The 20,208-nt window shown below is 39.8% G+C and overlaps 1 protein-coding gene across 1 annotated transcript in view; it reads right to left on the bottom strand.

The window, feature by feature from the left end:
- Positions 1-20,208, bottom strand: part of dcc (DCC netrin 1 receptor) — a 375,235-nt gene that overhangs the window by 209,477 nt on the left and 145,550 nt on the right. The window contains exons 4-5 of the mRNA XM_086300044.1: positions 17,111-17,261; positions 13,647-13,783 (exon numbers count right to left, since the gene is read on the bottom strand). Coding sequence (XP_086156170.1) covers positions 13,647-13,783; positions 17,111-17,261 — 288 coding nt within the window. The remainder of the gene's footprint in view (positions 1-13,646; positions 13,784-17,110; positions 17,262-20,208) is intronic.

Here is a 20,208-nt window from a genome sequence, read left to right as displayed (position 1 = left end):
TTACCATGGAAATCAGCATGACTGCACAACAAGTCATGTTTTAATGCACAAAATCAGTTAAAATACTGCATAAGGCTCAAACAATACAAAACTGTCTAGTAGTCAAGTTCAGTGCCAAAAAGACTATGTTGATATCCATTCAAGGCCCTAACAATGGAAACTTTAATACAACTTAAGACGGTGAATTAATTTAAATTTCTTTTAAAAAAATTGCCCTCTTTTCAGTTGTTATCAAGAGGAAATGCAGCAAAGTGCATTTATGTTATATTCATGCTTTTTGCTATAAGGTCAAGCGTTTTAACAGTGAAGTCCAGGGTTATTGACTCACTGTGGTGCCGATCTGTATGGGTCATTAGAGAAATTCCAGTTTTTGGCACGAACATATTGCCCCCCTTGATGTTACTACAATTTTGAGCACTCAAATCCTTCTCAGACTGATTGTTCTCTGTTGATTGTTCTCTGCTGTCTGAACACAGAAGTGAAAGACAGCTAAGCTTACATGGGATTTCTTCCTCAGATGCAGCTCACAGCAGGAAGACTGACTTCCAGCTGGTTGCCATGGCAGCAGTTTAACAGGCAACAGCGGTGGTCATCATGACGGGATGACACAGTGGATATTTATAAAGTCTAATTAGCTCAGCGTGGCTCTCGCCGTCCAACAGCCCTGACCTAAATCCTGTCAGATCAGTGAAGTCATGTTCCATGCTGAGAGATGCAGCTGGGTCGAAACCTCCGAGGCTGACATCACCTGCCCTTCCCTGCCGGAGCTGTCCGTCCGGACGAACAGGTGAAGCCAGCGTGAAGGTAATCACCTCAGACAAACAAGCAGGAGGGAGGACACTGACAAACTGACATTGTAGTAAGGAAAAACCAGACCAGACTGAGAGAGAGCAGTGCAAGGTTAAAGGTCAAACAAGCCGCTGTGTGTAGAAACTATCTGCAGCGCAGAGAATGAGTGTCTAGGCATCATATCGTCTTAAAGGACAGACTAGAAGGACAGACTGTGCTAAAAGTAAAGAATCAGAATAACCTTCAGTTCTTAAATCACCTCAAAGAAGTAGAATTTTATATAACAAAAATTCCCAAACAACAGACACACAGATGGCAGGAATAAAGACGGCAAACAAGAACGAAACAGGCGCTGATCCGACTGGTGAAAAGGAACTGGGAATCTCTCAACATTCATCACAAACATCCAAACAATCTGCAGCATTAACAGATGGTAAAAACGAACAGATGTCTGCAACTGATCACCTCCTGCATTTTACTTTCATTTGTCTTATGGACGAGCTGAAGAAGATATTCCTCTACAAGAGCGACATTTTATAATCAGCTCTGAAATTTCAGCTCAAAGAGAGCCTGATGGGTATAAAACATGAGGCAGGTTAGTTCCCTTCGGGGTCAGCCCTAGGGAAAAGTCACACAAAGTCCTTTTTCTTTCTCCCACTGCGACTTGATTGAGTTCAAATCCTGGATTACAAAGCTTAAGAGACAAAGGACGGGTCAGGATGATTTGATTTGTTGGCCTCTGCGGACGCATTAAAAACCTGCGATCAGGCAGAAAGAAATGAGCAGTGGCGGTGCGCTGGACAGACTGAGAAGGATTACATGGCCTGAACATACGTGACCAAAGAGCCAGCAGTGCTTTAATCTGTAGAATAATGGATATGGAGGGGAAAGGAGGGGTTATAAAAGAATTAGAGACAGAAGAGAATGATATGTATCGGAATTTTATAGAACTGCTCGCTAAAATCTACAGCAGACATAAATAATGTACACTGGATATGATGGCATTTATGGTGGCTGGTGGTTAGTCTTCAGAAACTTCCTTGTCTGTTCAGGATGAAGTCAAATCCCCAAAAAGTACCAAACACCTCCTGCAGACTTTTGTAATTCCCACACATTCTCATAAGCTTGATTACATGTCCAGAGTCTTGGAGACAATGCACCTTTGAATTTAAGATATTTTATATGTTTTGCTGTATTTAAAATGCTGTAAGATTTCATAATGTTACTAATGAAGTAGGTAGGGTAAGACTGTTTGACTTTTCTCCAAAGAAACCCCAAAGTGTGTCTTGGACTCCTTCCGCTGTACATATTGTGCGACAGATGTAGAACATAAGACAATAACAGGTTGGTGGAAAGTTTGTGTCCTGGCCCACGGTTAAGATTTTCTGTCTAACCCCATCATTACCAAATAATGTTGTTTTGTCAAACCTTCTGGCATGTGAGTAACCCGCAAGGTGTCTTTCATCACAAGGTCCAGAAAACCAGTTCATGGTATCGATGAGACCAGGGCATTTACTCTCAACTTAGAGGTCAATGTTGCAAACATGCACATTTTTATCCAAACCAAAGTGTTTCAAAGGTCCAAAAAGAAGGTAGCTGATAAACCTGGGTCAGCAGACAATATAGATGTAGTCTGTACAATAAATCAAGAAAAGACATACTGTGAGATGTAAGGTCTGACACCACGGGATGAGAACACCATGTGCTCATTTTAGGCTCATTCACGGTGTTTTGTAATACGATCTGTTTGTCAATTATCACGAGCTCTTAAAGGAAATTGTAAGATGCTAATCCATGTTTTCCCAACCTTATACCTCTCACAAAAGTTTAGCCGAATTTCCTCTTCTAAAAGGTCTCACTTGATTTTCTTGTGTTTGTAGGCAGAATTACTCCAAAAGTCATACACTGAATTGCATGAAAATGTTACCAGAGATGAGGCTTTTGGAGTTCATCTGGATCAAAAAATGTTTGGAAGGATTATTTATCAGTTGGAGACATAGAAAGAACTGGAGATATGTTCTGACTATTGTCTAGAAAAGAAACGCAAAGAAACAAAACGTACCACTGAAACAAAAGCATCTACTGAAGGAAGAAAGCATTGAGGCAAGTAAGAAAATAAGTAAAAAGGCAAGTAAAAATGTAGCTTCTAGGTCTCTACCTATGTCCTGGATACGAAACCTTTAGTATGACCATACGTTATCCGTGTAGATGCTGACACACTTTTCAACTTAAAGACTTTAAGTTAAACTTTAACCTCACTTACTTACTGTTTTATTTATTGCCTATTAGTTTGTTTCAAGCGTTATTCATCCCTCGGCTCCCTCCAACTCCCCATGATACTTCAAATTAAATTGAAGCTATTTTTATGCTAAAAACACTTTCCAGGACACTGTGCTTTCATCCAGCAAGCCACAAAGAGACAACTCTAAAATATCTGAGAGCCAGGGGCACTTCTGGCAGTTTGTCCGTTCTGACAGTGTTCTGGTTTTGGCTGCACTGGCAGACATACTGACACGCTTAAATCCTCCCTCTGTATTAGTGAAGACTTCCCTCTCTACAGGAGCCCCGTGACCCCGCCCCCTCTATCGCTCCGCTCTTTCTTTCATGTCTTTCAGTCTCTTTAGGCAAGCGGCGGCGGGGCCGGCCGGCGGCTCAGTGGGGGAGTTTGGCAGCTTGTTAAATGTTTTCTAAAACACCCACAGTAATTCACAGAGCCGGTAATTAATCAGGAGAGGAACCCCACAGGCCACAACCAGGAGGGTGTGTGTGTGTGTTTGCTATCCTTCTTCTTTTTTTTTTTAACAGAGACTTAATGATTCTACAGCAAAGAGAGACAATCACCGCAGACCACAGAGACTAAACCAATCTCAGTTTTGCTGCTGTGAATTAGTTTTGTGTGTGCGTGTGCAGTTAGTGGTTTAGCCATGTTTGTGTGCCCGTGTGCATGTGACTGCAGTGAATCTGTAGCTGCATTAACAGTGTTTCAGTTTACACCACAATGCTCTCCTTTTAAATGCAAGCACGTAACGCTTCAGTCGCACCTTCAGGACTCACTCACTTCTGCTCGCAGCAACGATTGCCTGAACAGTCCAGCTATTTTAGGTAACTTGTGTTTCATAATTTAACTGATTTTTATTGCCAATACCACAGACTGTTGCTCGTAACAGCCTATGGAGTATCTTCTATGAGAAGAACATCAGTTGAATTTTCCTCTGGGTCAACAGTTAGCAACGCAGCTAACGTCGTGGCTCAGTCACACTAAAGGTAGAACAGCAACCTCCACGTGACTAGAAAAAAAATTGGTCATTGACTGATGACTTCAATTAATTTTTTTGCTGTCTGAGACCAAATAGAAGTAGCTGTGACCAACTGGACAAGCAGAGGTGTCTAGGTGGATCTTTTCATTACAAGATGATGTACAGATTTCTAGGTGGGAGGCAACCTGTCTCCAAACAATCACAGTCTGACTCGGACCGACTGTAGTCACTATCAGATTGGTTTGCAAATAATTGCAATTCAATTTAATTAAGTTTACAGCAGTTGCCTCGAGGCACGTTGTAAATGCAGACAGATTGCCAGCAAGCTGCAATCATTTAATGTCAGCCTGCGTTGATGAGCTCAGCTCGTGTCTTTGAAGTAGCGGTCTGACTCAAATGAATGCCAGCTGATTGTATACTGGTTATATTCCTCTAAAAAAAGGTACACAAAGTCATTCTGGGTCATTGTGCTTCTCTGCAGCAACTATTTCACTATTTGTGGAGGAATTTCTGAATTTGTTTCACATTTACAAGAATTTAGTTTTGACTCGAAATGTAAGCACTTCATGCTAATTTCTGTTTAATCGGATTTTCTTTGTATGAAGATTTGTAAGAAATGGCAATTAGTGGGTTTTGCCAATTTATCATAGTTAAATAATGACAACGAATTAATGAATGGTATCAAGATAACAATTATATGCAATAGCAGACTGTTAGCACACTAACTGCTTTGAAGACATCAAAAAGGTCCCCCTGGTGGTCCTCCTTGGGTCCTCGTATTCTGGGGCCTGAATCTCCTCCATACCTGCTTCATGCCCTGGGGGGGCGGGGCTATGGCTCCCCACACTCCCTAGCAGATCGTTACATGGAGAAACCTTTTGAATACAAGCGTGCTGATCCACACAGGTGTGCACACAGGTGTACACACGGGTGTTCACAGACACAAACTACACCTTTCTTGGCTGCTACCTCAAAGCACATTGTGCGCTCTCGATCTTGCATACTGCACAATAACATGTAATATTTAGTATCTACCGTTAGCTAGTTTATTGTGATGATGTTGTATTTATTATGTTGCTCTTTCTTGTTTGTTTTCTCTTCTGTTTTCTCTTATCTCCATACAGGTGATCCAGGTGTTTTGTTTGTTTTTCTTTTTTTTTCTTCCCCCCTTTCTCACCATCTCTTCTCCCCTCTATTTTTCTTTCTCTCCCTCTCTTTCTTTCATTCTTTCTCCCTGTCCTATCCCCCAGTCATGTCTGTAACAACCGAAAATCAAATCAAATAAATACATAATTATAATAAAGGTCAATCAAATGGACCAATATGGCAAGGCCATGATGATCCAATTGGTAAAGTAAATCCGCCTGGCATCTTTCTTGGCCTTCAGACAACAATTCTGATGACTAAAGATCCAAACAGGACAGGCAAAAAAAAAAAAGAAAAGAAAAGAAAACAGGCAACCAAGCATAAGAAGAAAAGAAAAAACAAGAAAAAACAAGAAGGCATCAAACAGGAACAATTTCGAAGGCAACAAGATTGCTTGAAGTTCGCTGTGTACAGCTGGTTATGCTGGGGGATCATATATTTTGTCTGTGTTAGCAAGTAAGCTAATGCTATTCAGCTGATTTAGTGAAGCCTGACTCATCAAACAAGGCAGCATTCAACAGTCACCATAAGAACGGCATTCGATTCTTGGAGGGATCGTTTGATTATTTTTAGTCAAATCTAACGCAAAGCTAATATCTGCTATTTTCTTCAGTTTTATTGAGTTCATTCTATTTTGCACTCATTTTACTGAAAATGAGTTTATATTTCAAAAACAGATTACGTCATAAATACTGTAACAGCACTGGAATCCCATATATAATATTAAAATAATACAACAATACCCTGCAATTAAAAACAACCATTAAAAGCTATGAAAGCAAGAAGAACCTCTCATGATAACACTATAAAATCTTTACAATAACAAAATAAACATTTCTCCTCTGACCTGTAAGATGCTTTTGTCTTGTTTTTTTTCTATTAGCATCCTCCTGAAATATTAGCTGGCTGTGCTGACAGCAGCACCGTGAATATGACTGATAGCTGCAGCGCTGGCTTTGTTTCTCACAGCTTTCATTAAGCTGCTAACAGGAAGTGGCTAATGAGCCGGGCTGCACTCATTATTATGGAAAACAACACACACATTCGTTATCCTAATCATCTAATCATGGTCACTGCCCTGTGGAATCAGAACACACACATCTCCATACTTCACCTAGCTGTGGATATTCATCAGCATCTAACTGCCTCCATTTAGCAAAAAAACAAAGTGTAATGGGGCATATTAGCACAACATATTTCTTAGTTTAATGCCAATGTAGGGGAGACACTGGGGAAGTGAGTCGCTGACATGTCCGGGAAACTTTGTCATTAATATGTAGGGTTTTTATGACTTCTTATATTTTAAACTTAAAGAGGAAGTACCAATAAACACTCTTGAACTGTTTACTTTGTCCTCAGAGGACTTTTGAACTCAGTAAAATGTTTTAGAGGCCATAAACAGCGAGATTTCATTTCCAAATCCTTAACACTAATGAGCTGATAAAAAAAGTATATGCAGCATTTATGGCACCATGCAAAAAATTTAAATGCAGGTTATGAAGAGACTGAATATGTGTATAAAAATAAAAAACAAACGTTAAATATGACGCCACCTCAGTTTCTTTTTGAAGCACATTTTTCTCTTTACTTTTACTTTCCTGCCACTTTATAAGAGTTCAAGGCAAATTAGGATCTCCTGAAGACGTTTCACATTAAAAGCCTCCAACAAGAGCGAGATAACATTCCTGCTCAGCTGCTCGAAGACCTTTAATGTGAAGCATTTATGAAATTTGATTGTAATCATTTCCATATTTCTGTGAGTCACGAGGACCTCAGAACACTCACACTCTTAGGTAGACCCGTTCAGTTGTTCCTCTTGGTCCAATGAAGAACGTTCGGGATTTGGTGGAATGGAAGATTGTCATTATGGATGCGATACCAACAAATCTGTAGAAACTGTGTGATGACGACATTTGGTATAGAAATCTCAGAGGAATGTTTCCGGTGTATGTATGTATCTGCATGTTAGTTTGTCCATAAATATGCAGAGAAAGTGTGTAAATGGAGCGTGTAGGTAAACTGCTCACGTTATCAAATATATTTAATTTGCAGATGAAGCAAACGGAGATAAAAGGCAGACACAGGAGGGATGAATGAATAAATTGAGAGTGGATTTACAGATAGCTCGAGGCTCGTCATGATAAGAGAAACTTCAGTTTAATACCATGTCGCCTTCAGCTCTGAAATAAGGAATCAAAAAAACATTTAAAGAGGGGAAATGATGGAGAGATGGATTAAAATGCACAAAGTGTAGAAAGGCTTCACCTCCATCAGAAATGCACCAGCTTTACTCCACAAAGTTGAATTCTTTTTCCTTATTCTCCCCCTTCTTCTTACATCTGCTTAATGCTTTGTTTCTTCCCTCTGTAAAGACTTGCATGTGGTTACTGACACTGCTTTGCGGAAAGAAAATCTGCCATTATAGAGAGAAGACACAAAGTTCACTCTGGAGAAAGGTTCAGCTCAATTATTTGTTCAAAGGTGTGATAATTGTTGTCCTGAGAAGATTGTCCTGAGCCCATTATGTGTAGAGTAATTGTAGTTCTCATTTAAAGTTATTAAAATGGTTGCTTTGACTTTCAGTATTTTTTATGTGTCTGTTTATAATTGTTCTTTGTAATAATAGCCGTAGGCTCCATCATTGTGCTGACATCATCATTAATTGAGTTACTGCAATGGGGCTTCTGCTCACTGACATTATGATGGGGACAAGGATTTTAATTCTATTTCAAAACTCCCCAAGTGATGCTTATTCACAGAGCCCCAGGCTGTTTGGCCTTACAGGTGTGGAGCCGTTACCGACTGATTTATATTCATTTATTGTAGATGAAACGTCTCTAGTGTGACAGTCATGTGGGGGGCTTTATATGCCCCCCATCAATCCCACCCACCTCCTGCAGGCTCTGGTACAGTTCATGTCATGCTTTTTCTTTTAGCATTTATCCTTTGTTATTCACCTACTTGAGTTATCACCTCATTTACAGTGTTTCCATGTATCCCTTTTTTTGTTTTAAGTTGCTGTTCTTCTGTTTCATCATCTTATGTTGGATTTATTGCTGATTATCCAGCTATTTTCTGGTGTGCATGCAAGTAACTTTGATTAAAGTTTGCTTTTGATTTCAAATCTGTCTGAATTGGATTTCTTCATCTGGCGGCCTTAGCTGAACATTTTCTTTCATTCAACCCTAGCCCACTCAGACATTTAATTGCACAGGGATTAGAGTGCAGTTAAATAAATTTTCAAGAAAGTACCGTAGCTGTACAAAGGACTCCATAGTAAAGGACGGGCAGACGGCAGCCACTATTGTGACTTAAAGGGAGTCTAATATGTTTTTAATTATTTTACTGTTGCAATACAAAACATGTTAAAATGTTAGTGTATGTACAAGTACAAGCTTTCAATGCCAAGCTTCACAGTTTTCTATATTCCTGGCTCTGTATAGCAGAGGTTATTGCGTATACACTTATCTTTAGGGATGGGTACCGGTGTCCGGTGCCATGATGGCACCGGTTCTGACATAAACGGTAGTAACCAGACCGAAAAGCAGCGCACATTTCGGTGCTTTATTTCGGTGCTTTTTTTTTCCTGAGCTGTGATACACTTTAGATTCTAGCCAATCATTTTACGTTTCCGAGGATAGTAGGCGGGGCCAGGTACGTACGTTCTGTTAGAGCAGAGCTACAGATTAAAAATGTCCAAGGCGAAGCGGTCAAAAGTCTGGCTGTACTTCATAGCAAAATATGCAAACTCAGCAGCCTGCAATAAGTGCTTTAAGCTGATACTGTGATACTGTCAAAGGAGGTAACACCTCAAATCCGATGAAACACCTGGCGACGCATAGCGTTTTTTTTAAAAGCCCAGAAATGCGCCGTATTTGATAGCTTGCTGCGAGACCTCACACCGAGCACATCTACTGCGGGTGGGTTGCCTGTTATGCAACATCCCCCAAAAACACGAAGAGGAGAGTCCTGGCCCCTAGCCCTGCCAGTGTAGCAGAAATGATGACGGATGATGGTGGCAGCAGCAGCCGTTCTTCTCTGCGTGAGTAGCTAATTTACGTTGAGTAGGCTAACCACGTTATTACATTAATGCATGTAAGGTGAACTAGCAAACATCATCATAGCTACATGCGGCTGTCTTCTTGTTTGATGGCAGATACTCCCTTCACCCTGGCTAAAATGACCAAAGAAAAAGTGGAAAACAGTTAAACATGAGAGGTTTTTGGACAAAGTTTGTGTTTTTTCCATTGTTTAAGCACTGCTTCCAGCCAAGAGTGATACCATATATGCCCTATAGCTGCAGAAAAGGCTAACATTGTTATATTTTTACAAAAAACAGCTGAACATGAGAGGTTTTTGGACCAATTTTGTGTTCTCCATTCTTTAAGCACCGGTTTGAGCACCGTTTGAGCACCGGCACCGTTTCAAAAGTACCGATTTGGCACCGGTATCAGATAAAACCTAAACGATACCCATCCCTACTTATCTTTGCCTTACATCCATGAGTTGCCCCACCCACTTGCTTTACACTTGTGTGTTGTGTGGCAATTGCTCAGGAAAAAAAAACTTGGTGGGGGGGCTAAAACAGTTCAGAACATGATTTTTTGTCCAACTCCCATCATCCTCATCCAGTTGTGGCAGATAGCTGCCGCTCCCTGAGCCTGTGTGTTCCTGTTAAAAGGTTTTCTTTCCTACTGTCACAATGTGCTTGCTCACAGATAGTTGGCTGATTGCTGGGGGTTTCTTTCTTTTAAATTATACACCAATTTGAGGCAACTGTGATTTCGTACTATATAAATAGAATTCAATTTAATCGAATTAAATAGAACTAAAAGACAAATAAGCATTATTTTAAACTGCATTATACACAGCTGTTCTAGTAAAATCCAAAAATAAAATAAAGCTGGAGCTGAAATGAGCAGAACAGTGCGCTTTAAGCCTTTTATTTTTGAGCAATTATTGTTTGTTAAATGCTTCTCTTTTTGGGGAATCAGGGGACGTCTCTTCTCAACCCCAAATTATCCCTTTTTAACCTTTGCCTTTAGAGATTTATGTAAAAAAAATGTTTGTTTTCAGGAATAGTGGATCAATATACATTAGTGACTGCACATTAGCTATTTGAGAATAAAAGAGCAGAGCCTTCCATTCACTGCCAGCTCATCCAGCTTATTGCTATTTCAGATCTATAAGAGGAAAGACACATGTGGACACTTTTTTTCACCCATTTCTCTGTAACTCTGAGCTGCATAAGCAGAAGAAAACAAAGATTCAAGAGCTTTTTTTAAAAGGTTCTCTCCTTTACATATGAAGGCTCCTCCTGAAATTCTCTGTCAACACAAACCAACACAGTCTCTGGGACCATTGTGTGTTACGGTACATTTCAGGAACAAATACACACTTTGGAAATGTACGACTCGTGTTTACATGTCAGAACATGGCACTTTATGATCAGATTTGAGGCGTGACACACTGAAGACGCAGACTCTTCTCCTGTTTATTGTAAACATCATGTGATGTTTGCCGGCGGTGGCCGTTGAGAGTGGAGTGTAAACAGAATATGAATGTGGTGCGAGCACAGAGAAAGACTCAGAGGGGACACCGAGACAAAGACATGAAAGGACAGAGACGAGCAGAGAGGCCCAGCTGGAAGGAGACTGAAAATACCCGAAGGTTAATTTGCAGATTTTCTCCTGAGTCCAACAAACAACAGCTGCTTCTGTTTGATTTCAGCTTTCTCTGCTGTAGAAAAATAAGACTAGCTTGTGTTTCATTAGAGGTGCTATCACGGATTCTAATTGTACGGAAAAATCTTGTGGTACTGACAGCATTAAAAGAAACACCTGTTCATCAGCTAGTCTGAAGAAGACCTAATGTCTTCATGTGGCAAGAAAACTTTTCTGTCTGTCACTTCCTAACTTTAGTTCTGTAAAAACAAAGCCCTGCCATTTAACTAAATGAGAATGCCAATTAAGTTGTGCAAAAAGAATATACGGTCATCTGGGATAAAGTTTCTGCAACTTGAATCCACTTAAAGAATATTTCACATTTATCCTTTCCTCAAACTACAGAAAGCAGAAAAGACTGATGTAGCTGTTACGTCTGAAAAGTGAAGACAATATAAATGGGCCTTAAACCTGCATTCTTGACCAGCAGGGGGCGACTTCTCTGGTTGCAAAGAATTGCTCATTGTATAGTAGTCTATAGGAAAAATAGCTCTGAGTTCCCTTACCTTGGTCCAGGTGAGCACTTTAAAACAGGACTGAAAGCTAATTTAAGTAAGCCGCACATGCAAATCCCCCCGAACACTTCCTCTGCCTGAGGCACTGACTTCTCGCTGACTCCTCACGAACACAAGTGGTGCAAAAACAAATTGCTGTAACAGTCATGTTTAACTGCTCGTGACACAAATGAGTTCACTGTTACTGGCACTGACAGCTTTTTTTTTTTTTTTTTTTTTGAATGTGTGTTTATGTGGGGAAAAAAGTATTTTCAGCCCAGTGGGCGTCATTTGACCACTGACCTAATTCTGGCTCTGGTCACCGCAGGACAAATTTCACCCTGCAGTCCAGCGCTGTTCCTGAGGTGATGCTGAGAGACTTCATGCACGATAAACTTCCCTACAGATTGTGCTGACTTTAAAGCACAGCAGCAGCCTGATGGGATTCAACTACAAATATAGATTGCTTTCAGTCTTGTACGAAGCCTGGGGAAGTTTAGCTTTCGCAAAGCTTGATGTGAATATATCCGTATAATTTTAGGGTAAGCCTACATCTGTGAAGCAAACAACAAAGTTTTGAAAGATGCTACAAAGACATTTTACTGTAATTAGAGGAAAATAACAATTTAGAATATTATTTATCCCAAATTATATAAAAGTTTTATCTTGGGAAATAGTTTTGTGATCCTAAGACCTTAACACAAACAATTAGTTTCTGGTTTTGTGAGAGAATTACACACAAATCAGGGCACAATTAATGATGAGAACATTTTGTTTTAGACTTCTATTAGTTTGTTTTCTGATCTGGAATACAGGAAGGTTTCTGCTTGGTTTCAAAGTGACACTACCAGCCCTAAAGACCCAGCTTCTCTCCTGAAACAGATGGTCTCGAGCCTTGATTATAACATTAGGAGTGATTCTGGCAACTGAAAGACCTTTTATTTAAATATTTAGCAGAGGTGTAATTCTCAAAATCCACACTTCAGAGTGGATACCTCAATTCTTCTTTCCACAGTCTATAGTTTTTCTTTTGTTTTGTTAGTGGGGATTGATATTTATAATGAGGGGAAACCAATTTTTACCACAGGTGTGATTCCTCAGTTAGATCATGGATTAAAAATTAACTCAGTTTATTTGTAGCTCTCGCTTTACCTGAATGACCTGTGCACATTGTAGCTATCAGCAGACTTGTATGCTTTTAACAAGACATTTACAGCTCCGCGTAGTTAACCAATAAAAGTACGTGGCTAATTTGTACATCATCACATAAGAACATTATTAAATGGCTTTTTCTGCTAAATGCTGCTTACTCTCCACACAGAGAGTGTTTTATCTGTATATTTCACCAGAAAGCTTTTCTAGCATACCGGTAGTTAGGTCAGCTATTTCTCTGTCAGTGAAGAGTCATTATTCAGAACTCTTCTGTTACATATTCTCAGTTTCATCTGTTTTTACAACTAATTTAATCTTGTTGAACCTGAACTTTTTCAGGGGATATCTGAATACACGATGAATTTAAAAATAAATAAAATAAAAACTACAGAAGTCTCTAGACATTCAAATGGTGATTTTCATATTTACCAATATTTACCAATATTAGTTTATCATTTAGCCTTTTAAATATTTTGTCTGTAAACTTTGGGGGGAACGGTTTGCCACAGCTGCTGAGTTACAGTCCCAGGATGTTCATAATTACCTCTACACAATCGCTTCACAGGAAAAACTGCTAGCACTGATATGAAATGAATAAGATTTCAGAAAAAAAGAAATTTTGAAAATAATTGCTTCAAACCAAACAATCAACAGAATCCTTGAGCACCTTCAGTTTGAATGTACGAGCTGCTGAGGAGCAGTAAGACAATAAATACAAATATATTTTATTTATGAAAACCTCCTGAAGCAAACAGTCAGCTCAGAAAAACAACAACACTGCATTTGATTCTGGGGGTTATCTGTCAATGTAGCAATGCCAACTGTTTTCGCCCTATTCTGTTTGCTTATTCATTTTTATTTTTATTTTTTAAATTTCCACAGAGGTGGAACAACTCTTGTTATTTTTTTCCTTTTTTACCTAAGGAGCATTGGTAAGTGACACAGTTTTGCTCTTTAATTTTACACAGAAACCTTTGTGTGTTCTTGTTTTTCTATCCAAGTTAGGACGTAAGTTGATACTTGACCAAGTAAGTACTGTCATGCGCCTGGTGGGAAAGGGTCATATAATAATTCTATTTCCTCACCTAGTACACTGAGCTCAGCGTATGCAGTGATGTTGTGGTTCTTGTTGGAGGCTGTACAGCTGTAACTGCCAGAGTCGTCGTCAGTGACGCTTCTGATGATCAAGTTGCTGCCCGCCAGTAGAGAGTACTTCTTGTTCCTAAAAGGGAGGAAAGAGTTTTTGCATTTCATTATTGCTTCTTTGTTACTTGCATAGAGGAACGATCAGCCTAGCTTTGTTACCTTAATAATAAGTTATTTCTATATATACTTGTCGCCCATGCAACTGATCTACGCAACTATCTGACCCATTGCTGCAGCTCAGTGCATTTAGGCATGTAGACATGGTCAAGACAATGTGATAAAGTACAAACAGAGCATTGGAAATGGGAAGGAAGGGGATTTAAGTGACTTTGAACTTGGCATGGTTCATTAAGCCAAACAGCCTGGTCTGAATATTTCAAAAACCAATAATCTACTGGGATTTTCCAACACAACCATCTCTACAGTTTACAGATAATGGTCCATAAAAGCAAAAATACATATTGAGTAAAAATTCTTTAAAAATGATTTGTTAAGGTTGGAGGTCAGAGAAGACTGGCCACACACTTTCTGGCATGAGTCAGTGTGTGGCTGGCAAACTGTGGACCCAATTGCAGAACACAGGACTGAACATAAAACAGTTTTATTGCTGGATTTTAATGAGGGAGATACAAAATTACCAAAACTCTGACACAAATCAAAAACTTACTAGTTTCCAATACTGATAATACAGATCACACGCAAGGAGAAGTATGACAACAACATGACTATGAACAAAAGAAGATGGAAGACTTAAATACACACATGAGGTAAGAACAGATTGGAAACACCTGGAGAACACAGGTGAACAGAATCTACAAACAGCAAAACAAAATACACATGGGACATGAGACAAAATTAGACAGGGAACATAAGCTTACAGACAGAGACCCAGACTCAAAACATGCAAACTCTATGTAGCAAAAGCATAAACACAGAGACATGACTGAGAGAGGACACAAGAGTCACCTGATAAAACTAACAGGACCAGACAACCACAGAGACAGCGAGAAAGAGAAACATGATGGGGACCACAAATGATGATAACCAAACATTACAAAACTAAGATATAAATCATTTATATCCTTTTCATCACATCCAAGTTCTTAAATAATCAGGCTCCATCCTATCTTTAAGATTTTATACTACCTATAAAACCCCAACAGACTGGGCTTGTTTGTGGTTCCTATAGTATTTAAAAATACTATGGGAGGCAGATCCTTTAACTTTCATGTTTCTCTTCTGTGAAACAAGCTTCCTGTTTGGATTTGGGGAAAAGTCACCATCTCTACTTTTAAGATAAGGCTTAAAACTTTCCTTTTTGATAAAGCATATTGTTAGGGCTATATGACCCAGGTGACTCTGAATCCTCCCTTAGTTATGCGGTAATAGCTCTAAACTACTGGGGGCATCTTCACTCACCTTTTTCATTCACTATATGTTCTCCATACACCTCACCTGGAGCCACAACATCATCACCCTAATAAAGAAGGCCCAGCAGTACCTAACCTGCCCGAGAAGCTGTGTCATGGTTTTTGAGTATGTTTGGACTTTTCTTATCCTCTGGAATAAAGAGATGGTTATGTTCAGTTTTTAAGAGCCTCTGAGTTTTAGCTTTTGGTTATTGCTTGCTTTCATGCCTGTTCCCTTTTTCGTGTCCAGTCTGTGTTTTGTCTCTTCTGTCTGTCATGTGCTTCCATGTCTGATTATTCGCTGTCCTAATGTAGAGCTCATGTCTGTCTCAGTGTGCATGTCACTTCCTGTTTTATTTTGACAGTTCCTCATCCCATGTGTGTTTGTTCAGTTTTGCTTCCCCTCTTTCATTAGTTGGATTTGTTGCAGCTGTGTCTCCACCCGTTTCCTATCCTCTCATCTGTATTTACATCCTCATTGTTCCTCTGTTCCATTTTTGTTTCGCCTCATGTCTGTGTTAGTCTGCAGTTTCTGTGATTGTGCATTTTGGTTTTCTGAAGCTCCAGCAATATAAGCTGTTCGAGTTCAGTTTCCATCTCCATCTGCAAACTGCCAGCCACACATGAATGCATGGCAAGCTGCTCCAGAAATTCTACCTCTCCTCAGTGGACAGTAAGCTCTCGTACTGCCTGGGTGTTTGGTACGCAGGTACGCTAAAGGAAGGCTGTGCAGAGGGTCATTAATACTGCCAAAAAAATCATTGACTGCCATCCCTGGATGCCGTTGTCAGATCCTCCTGTCTCAGAAAAATCAAGACCATCACAGGCGACCAACTGCACCCCCCCCCCCACCTGAATGACCCAATGCCCTCTGGACCAGGTCCTACACGATCAGACTCACAAACAGCTTCATCCTCTTGGCCAGGACAGCAAACAAACAAACCCCACCAAGCCATGAGCCATGGTCTGAGCAACCCTCATCACTCAGACCACTCGCACACAGACTCTACTCAGACAAAACCCTTTCAAGCACTTTGCGACGTGTCCTCTAATGTGCCTTTTACATTATGTGCCTTCTTCCTGTTTTGTATATATTCCACTTGCTTGTATGTACTCTCCTTGTCTGTTATTTATTCTTGCTGTCCTAATATTTATATTTATTCCTGCACCGTTTGTGTGGAACACCCAAATTTTTGTTGTACAATGTCAATAAAAGCCTATTCTATTGTCTATACACCACTCTGCATTTAATGATTAGTCATCATTAATCTCTGGCTCACTTCCAAAGCATGTCTTGGTCCTGTCGTCCTCCCCCCACCCAAACCAGTCGTGGTAGATGGCCCGAGTGTGGTTATTCTGGAGGTTTCTTCCTTTTAAAAGCTTTTCCTCCCCATTGTCACCAAAGTGCTTGCTCATATGGGTTCCTATAATTGTGCTGAGTAAGAGCTAGGCATGCCACTACAAACTAGACACAGACCAAAGGTAAACAAAAACAGAGACAAGGACTGACTACACACACAGAGATGAGCCAAAGAGTGGGTGAAAATGAGAGGGGACAAACAGTGTTAAAGAAGAATTATGGAATATGAATATAAATAAAAACTTCTGTTATCTCTTCCAATTTATTTGGTGAAATTTCTAGGAGCCAAGTTGGGCAAGTAGGGTCAGTGAAGACTGCACCAAAGATTGTTTACAAAAGGTTGTTTCAGGTTATTTATTTTTACATAAAGAGTCCAAAACTTTAGTTTTACTACAGCTGTCTATTGGTCATACTAAAAAAAGGTAATTCAGTGTATTAGTGAATCGCTAATATGTTGTAATAACTCTTTTCTGCAAAGGAATGTAAAAATATAATGCTATGAATACGCATAATCATTCAAACATTTACCACCAGGGCATAGCAATCACTGGGCCATACTGGGATCAGTGTGGGTAAAATAAGATGTGTGCTGTTGGTGGTTTAAACATGGATTAACACAGTAAAGCAGACAGACCAGCTCTGAATCAGTTCCTCTCCTGTCCTCCACTGGATGCTCGGAGTCGGGTAACCAGAGGCTGAACACTCAAGCACCGCATCTGATCCCAGCAGAGCTGTTACTCGGGTCGGGCTCTGAAGGAACTGGAGGTTCCTGCTGACGCCAGGTTCTGAAAGAGAAAAGAAAAGGAGAAAAGGAGAGGGTAAAGGTCAAACATAGTCTAATACATTCTAAGACACACACAATTTGGCCACGTGTCATTTTATAAGGATGCCGTGTGAAAACAACAGCAATCATCTGCTTGTTAACCAGTCAGCCAAAAGAGCATTTTTAGCATTCATTGTGTTCTATTTTTTCACAAAGGTAGTGAAGGAGGATTCTGCACAAAACGGGATAAATAATTTCCTTACAGTAATTTTGTGCATGGATGGATCATGGGTGGTTGTGTTGAACCAGAAAAGTGTGAATTATTGGCTTCCATAAGTGGGCAGGAAATAAAATAATCTATCCCCTCTCTTCTGCTTTTCTTTTCAGAGTCACAGGGTGGGGGGACTGGAGCCTATCACAGCTGTCTTAGCGTGAGAGGCAGGGTAGACCATTGACAGGTTGCCAGTGCGCCGTGCACCTATGGGCAATTTAAAGTTTCCAATTAACCTATCCCCACTAACTGCATGTCTTTGGATTGTGGGATGAAGCCAGAGTACCCGGAGAGAACCCACACAAACACGGGGAGAACATGCGAATTCCACACAGAAAGACCCCGGCCTGATGGTGGAATTGAACTCAAGACCTTCTTGCTGCAAGGCAACAGTGCTAACCAACATGCTGCCCTGGCAATGAAACAAATGCCCTCATTTTAATTGTATTAGCATGTAAACCATTGGAGCTTTTTAAACTATGATAGATGCATTATTTAGAAAGTTCTTCATGTTTATATGATTGCTGATTGATGTGACTGCTGTCCTTGGTCCTGCAAGATTAGCTGGTTCTGAGGACAGATGTGAACAGCTAATCAGTAATCATTTACATGCCAATGAGTAACCAGCTTATTGAGAAAAATGTGTCAGTAAAGGTAAGCTATAAGAAGCATAAGCTAAAGTCAAAGGTTCTGCTTTTGTTTCTTTCTTTGCTCTTGGGAGGAGTTCCTTGGATGACATCTCAGCTGAGGACCTGACACTAATTAGAAAGCAACTATTGGATTTCTCCAAGGTTGAATACACCTAGCATCAGTATGGAGAGGTACAAAAAACAAGCTTAAATAAAAAGCTCCTTTCGGTTGTATTCCTACCTGTAAACACAACACAAGAAAAGGGAAAATGGTTCTTGGTTGGAAATATAAAAGGTCTCAGTTAGGCTGGTGCAATAAAATGGTTTCTTAAAAGACACGTGAATCATCTGAATTTTTATGTTGTTTTTTTTTCTTGCTTTCCAGGGTGATAAGTCCCTGCAAGGGATTCCTTAAAACATACAAGGTCTCCTAAAATATTTTAGTTTATGCTATGAGACTAGGCTTAATTTAAAAAAAGAAAAGAAAAAAGCTTGTAAATAACTGTCAGGTAAGCATCTGTATGCAGAAAGTCTGTACAAGACCATTTAGTTCAGTGGAAAAAAATCAACAATTTAGATGAAAAAGATTGAATGCATTTTGAGAAATCATCTCTCGTTTATAACCTAATTCTGCTTCCACATTGACATTTCTCTATTTGAGGCCTAACCTTGATGAGCTCATGCAGTTTTCCACCAAGCTGATTTGAAACCCAGATGCATCTCCAAGAAAACAGTGTGAATGTGCTCCTTTGATGGACAAACCAGAAGAAGTCGCGTTGTCTTTCATCCACTGGCAAAGGCGTTTAGTGGTCTGATATCCAACACAAGCTTTCATCTAAGAAAACCTAAGGGCCTGAAGGAACACGCACGTACACACGTACACACGTACACACACACACGTACACACACGACATCTATACTGGGTCAGGCTTGTGTTCATCCTCGGGCACCCCCTCAGGGTGAAAGCAAATCTGACTCAGAGTGACTAGACCCAGAACCAGACTATTTCCTTTAGTAGACAGGAAGTTACATCATTATCATAATCACCATCATCCGCCAGTGGCACTGACACACACCAATATGCACCTCTAACGTGAAATATTTTGTAATCATCTTTTACTCCTTATCTTTGAATAGGCATGAAGTTATTTCACATCTGCTGCTCGTCGTGAAATAAGAAACAGCTGAGCCGTTTCCCCCTGAAAGTGAATTAAGGTGATCAGAGCATGAATATTCTAAGATTCACAAGTTTTTCAAACTTGTGTGACCGTTTGCAGATTACAGCTCATTCTAGCTTGACTTTATAAACTATACCGTATCTACAGCTTAAATTAATTTAATAATTAAGACCCTTTCTTTGGTACATTTTGCTTGTAGGTCAGACCTCTTACTTCCAGAACTGCCTTAAAGTCTAAATAAGGTGCCCTGGAAACATTCGTCAGAGATGGTTGATGGTGCTCACCTGGCACCAAGTACCACCATATTTTTAAATTCACTAAAATCAGCCTTTCTTTTCTCATTGCCCTCAATACCCAACCAGCCTGTTAAAAAGGCTGCTTTTCCTTCCAAGTACCACCAAGAGCAGGGATGTCACTTTGACCTTAAGAGCGCCAAACCAGTGGAACTGCCCTTTATGTCAATGTATAGAAGTTAAATTACACATTTAATGTCAAAATTAAAAAAAAATACTTCTGTAGTAAATCTGTCCATCTGTCAGCATGACTCTTCAATTGTAAGAAATGTATAAAAAGACAGAAAACATGCCGTCAGCTCGTTGTGCAGACTCTCCTGTCCTGTTCTAAAACTGAAAATCTTTGTTTATTAGTGGAATATATTAATATGAATCCCACATTTCTATTGTAGTTAGTGAAAAACAGGAACTTTGTGTAATTTAATTGTTCACTTGTTTTTTATTTACTTTAGTGTAGCATGAACAGCCATGAGGGAGGTCTTTATGAGTCGGAAAACTTATGAAAATACAGTTTTACATACAGAATTACATAATTTATACACTGTGTGCTTCTTTAGAATAATACAGGGTATTTGCCTTACAATATAAAGCACCTTGA

Source organism: Aulonocara sp. 'chitande type north' Nkhata Bay, linkage group LG7, assembly GCF_057382095.1.
Source record: "Aulonocara sp. 'chitande type north' Nkhata Bay isolate Kocher_YH1m ecotype deep benthic linkage group LG7, A_spYH_male_GT1.1, whole genome shotgun sequence".
Lineage (NCBI taxonomy): Eukaryota > Metazoa > Chordata > Actinopteri > Cichliformes > Cichlidae > Aulonocara > Aulonocara sp. 'chitande type north' Nkhata Bay.
Note: the sequence above shows the minus strand (reverse complement) of the source record. Positions and strands in the feature narration are given on the sequence as shown.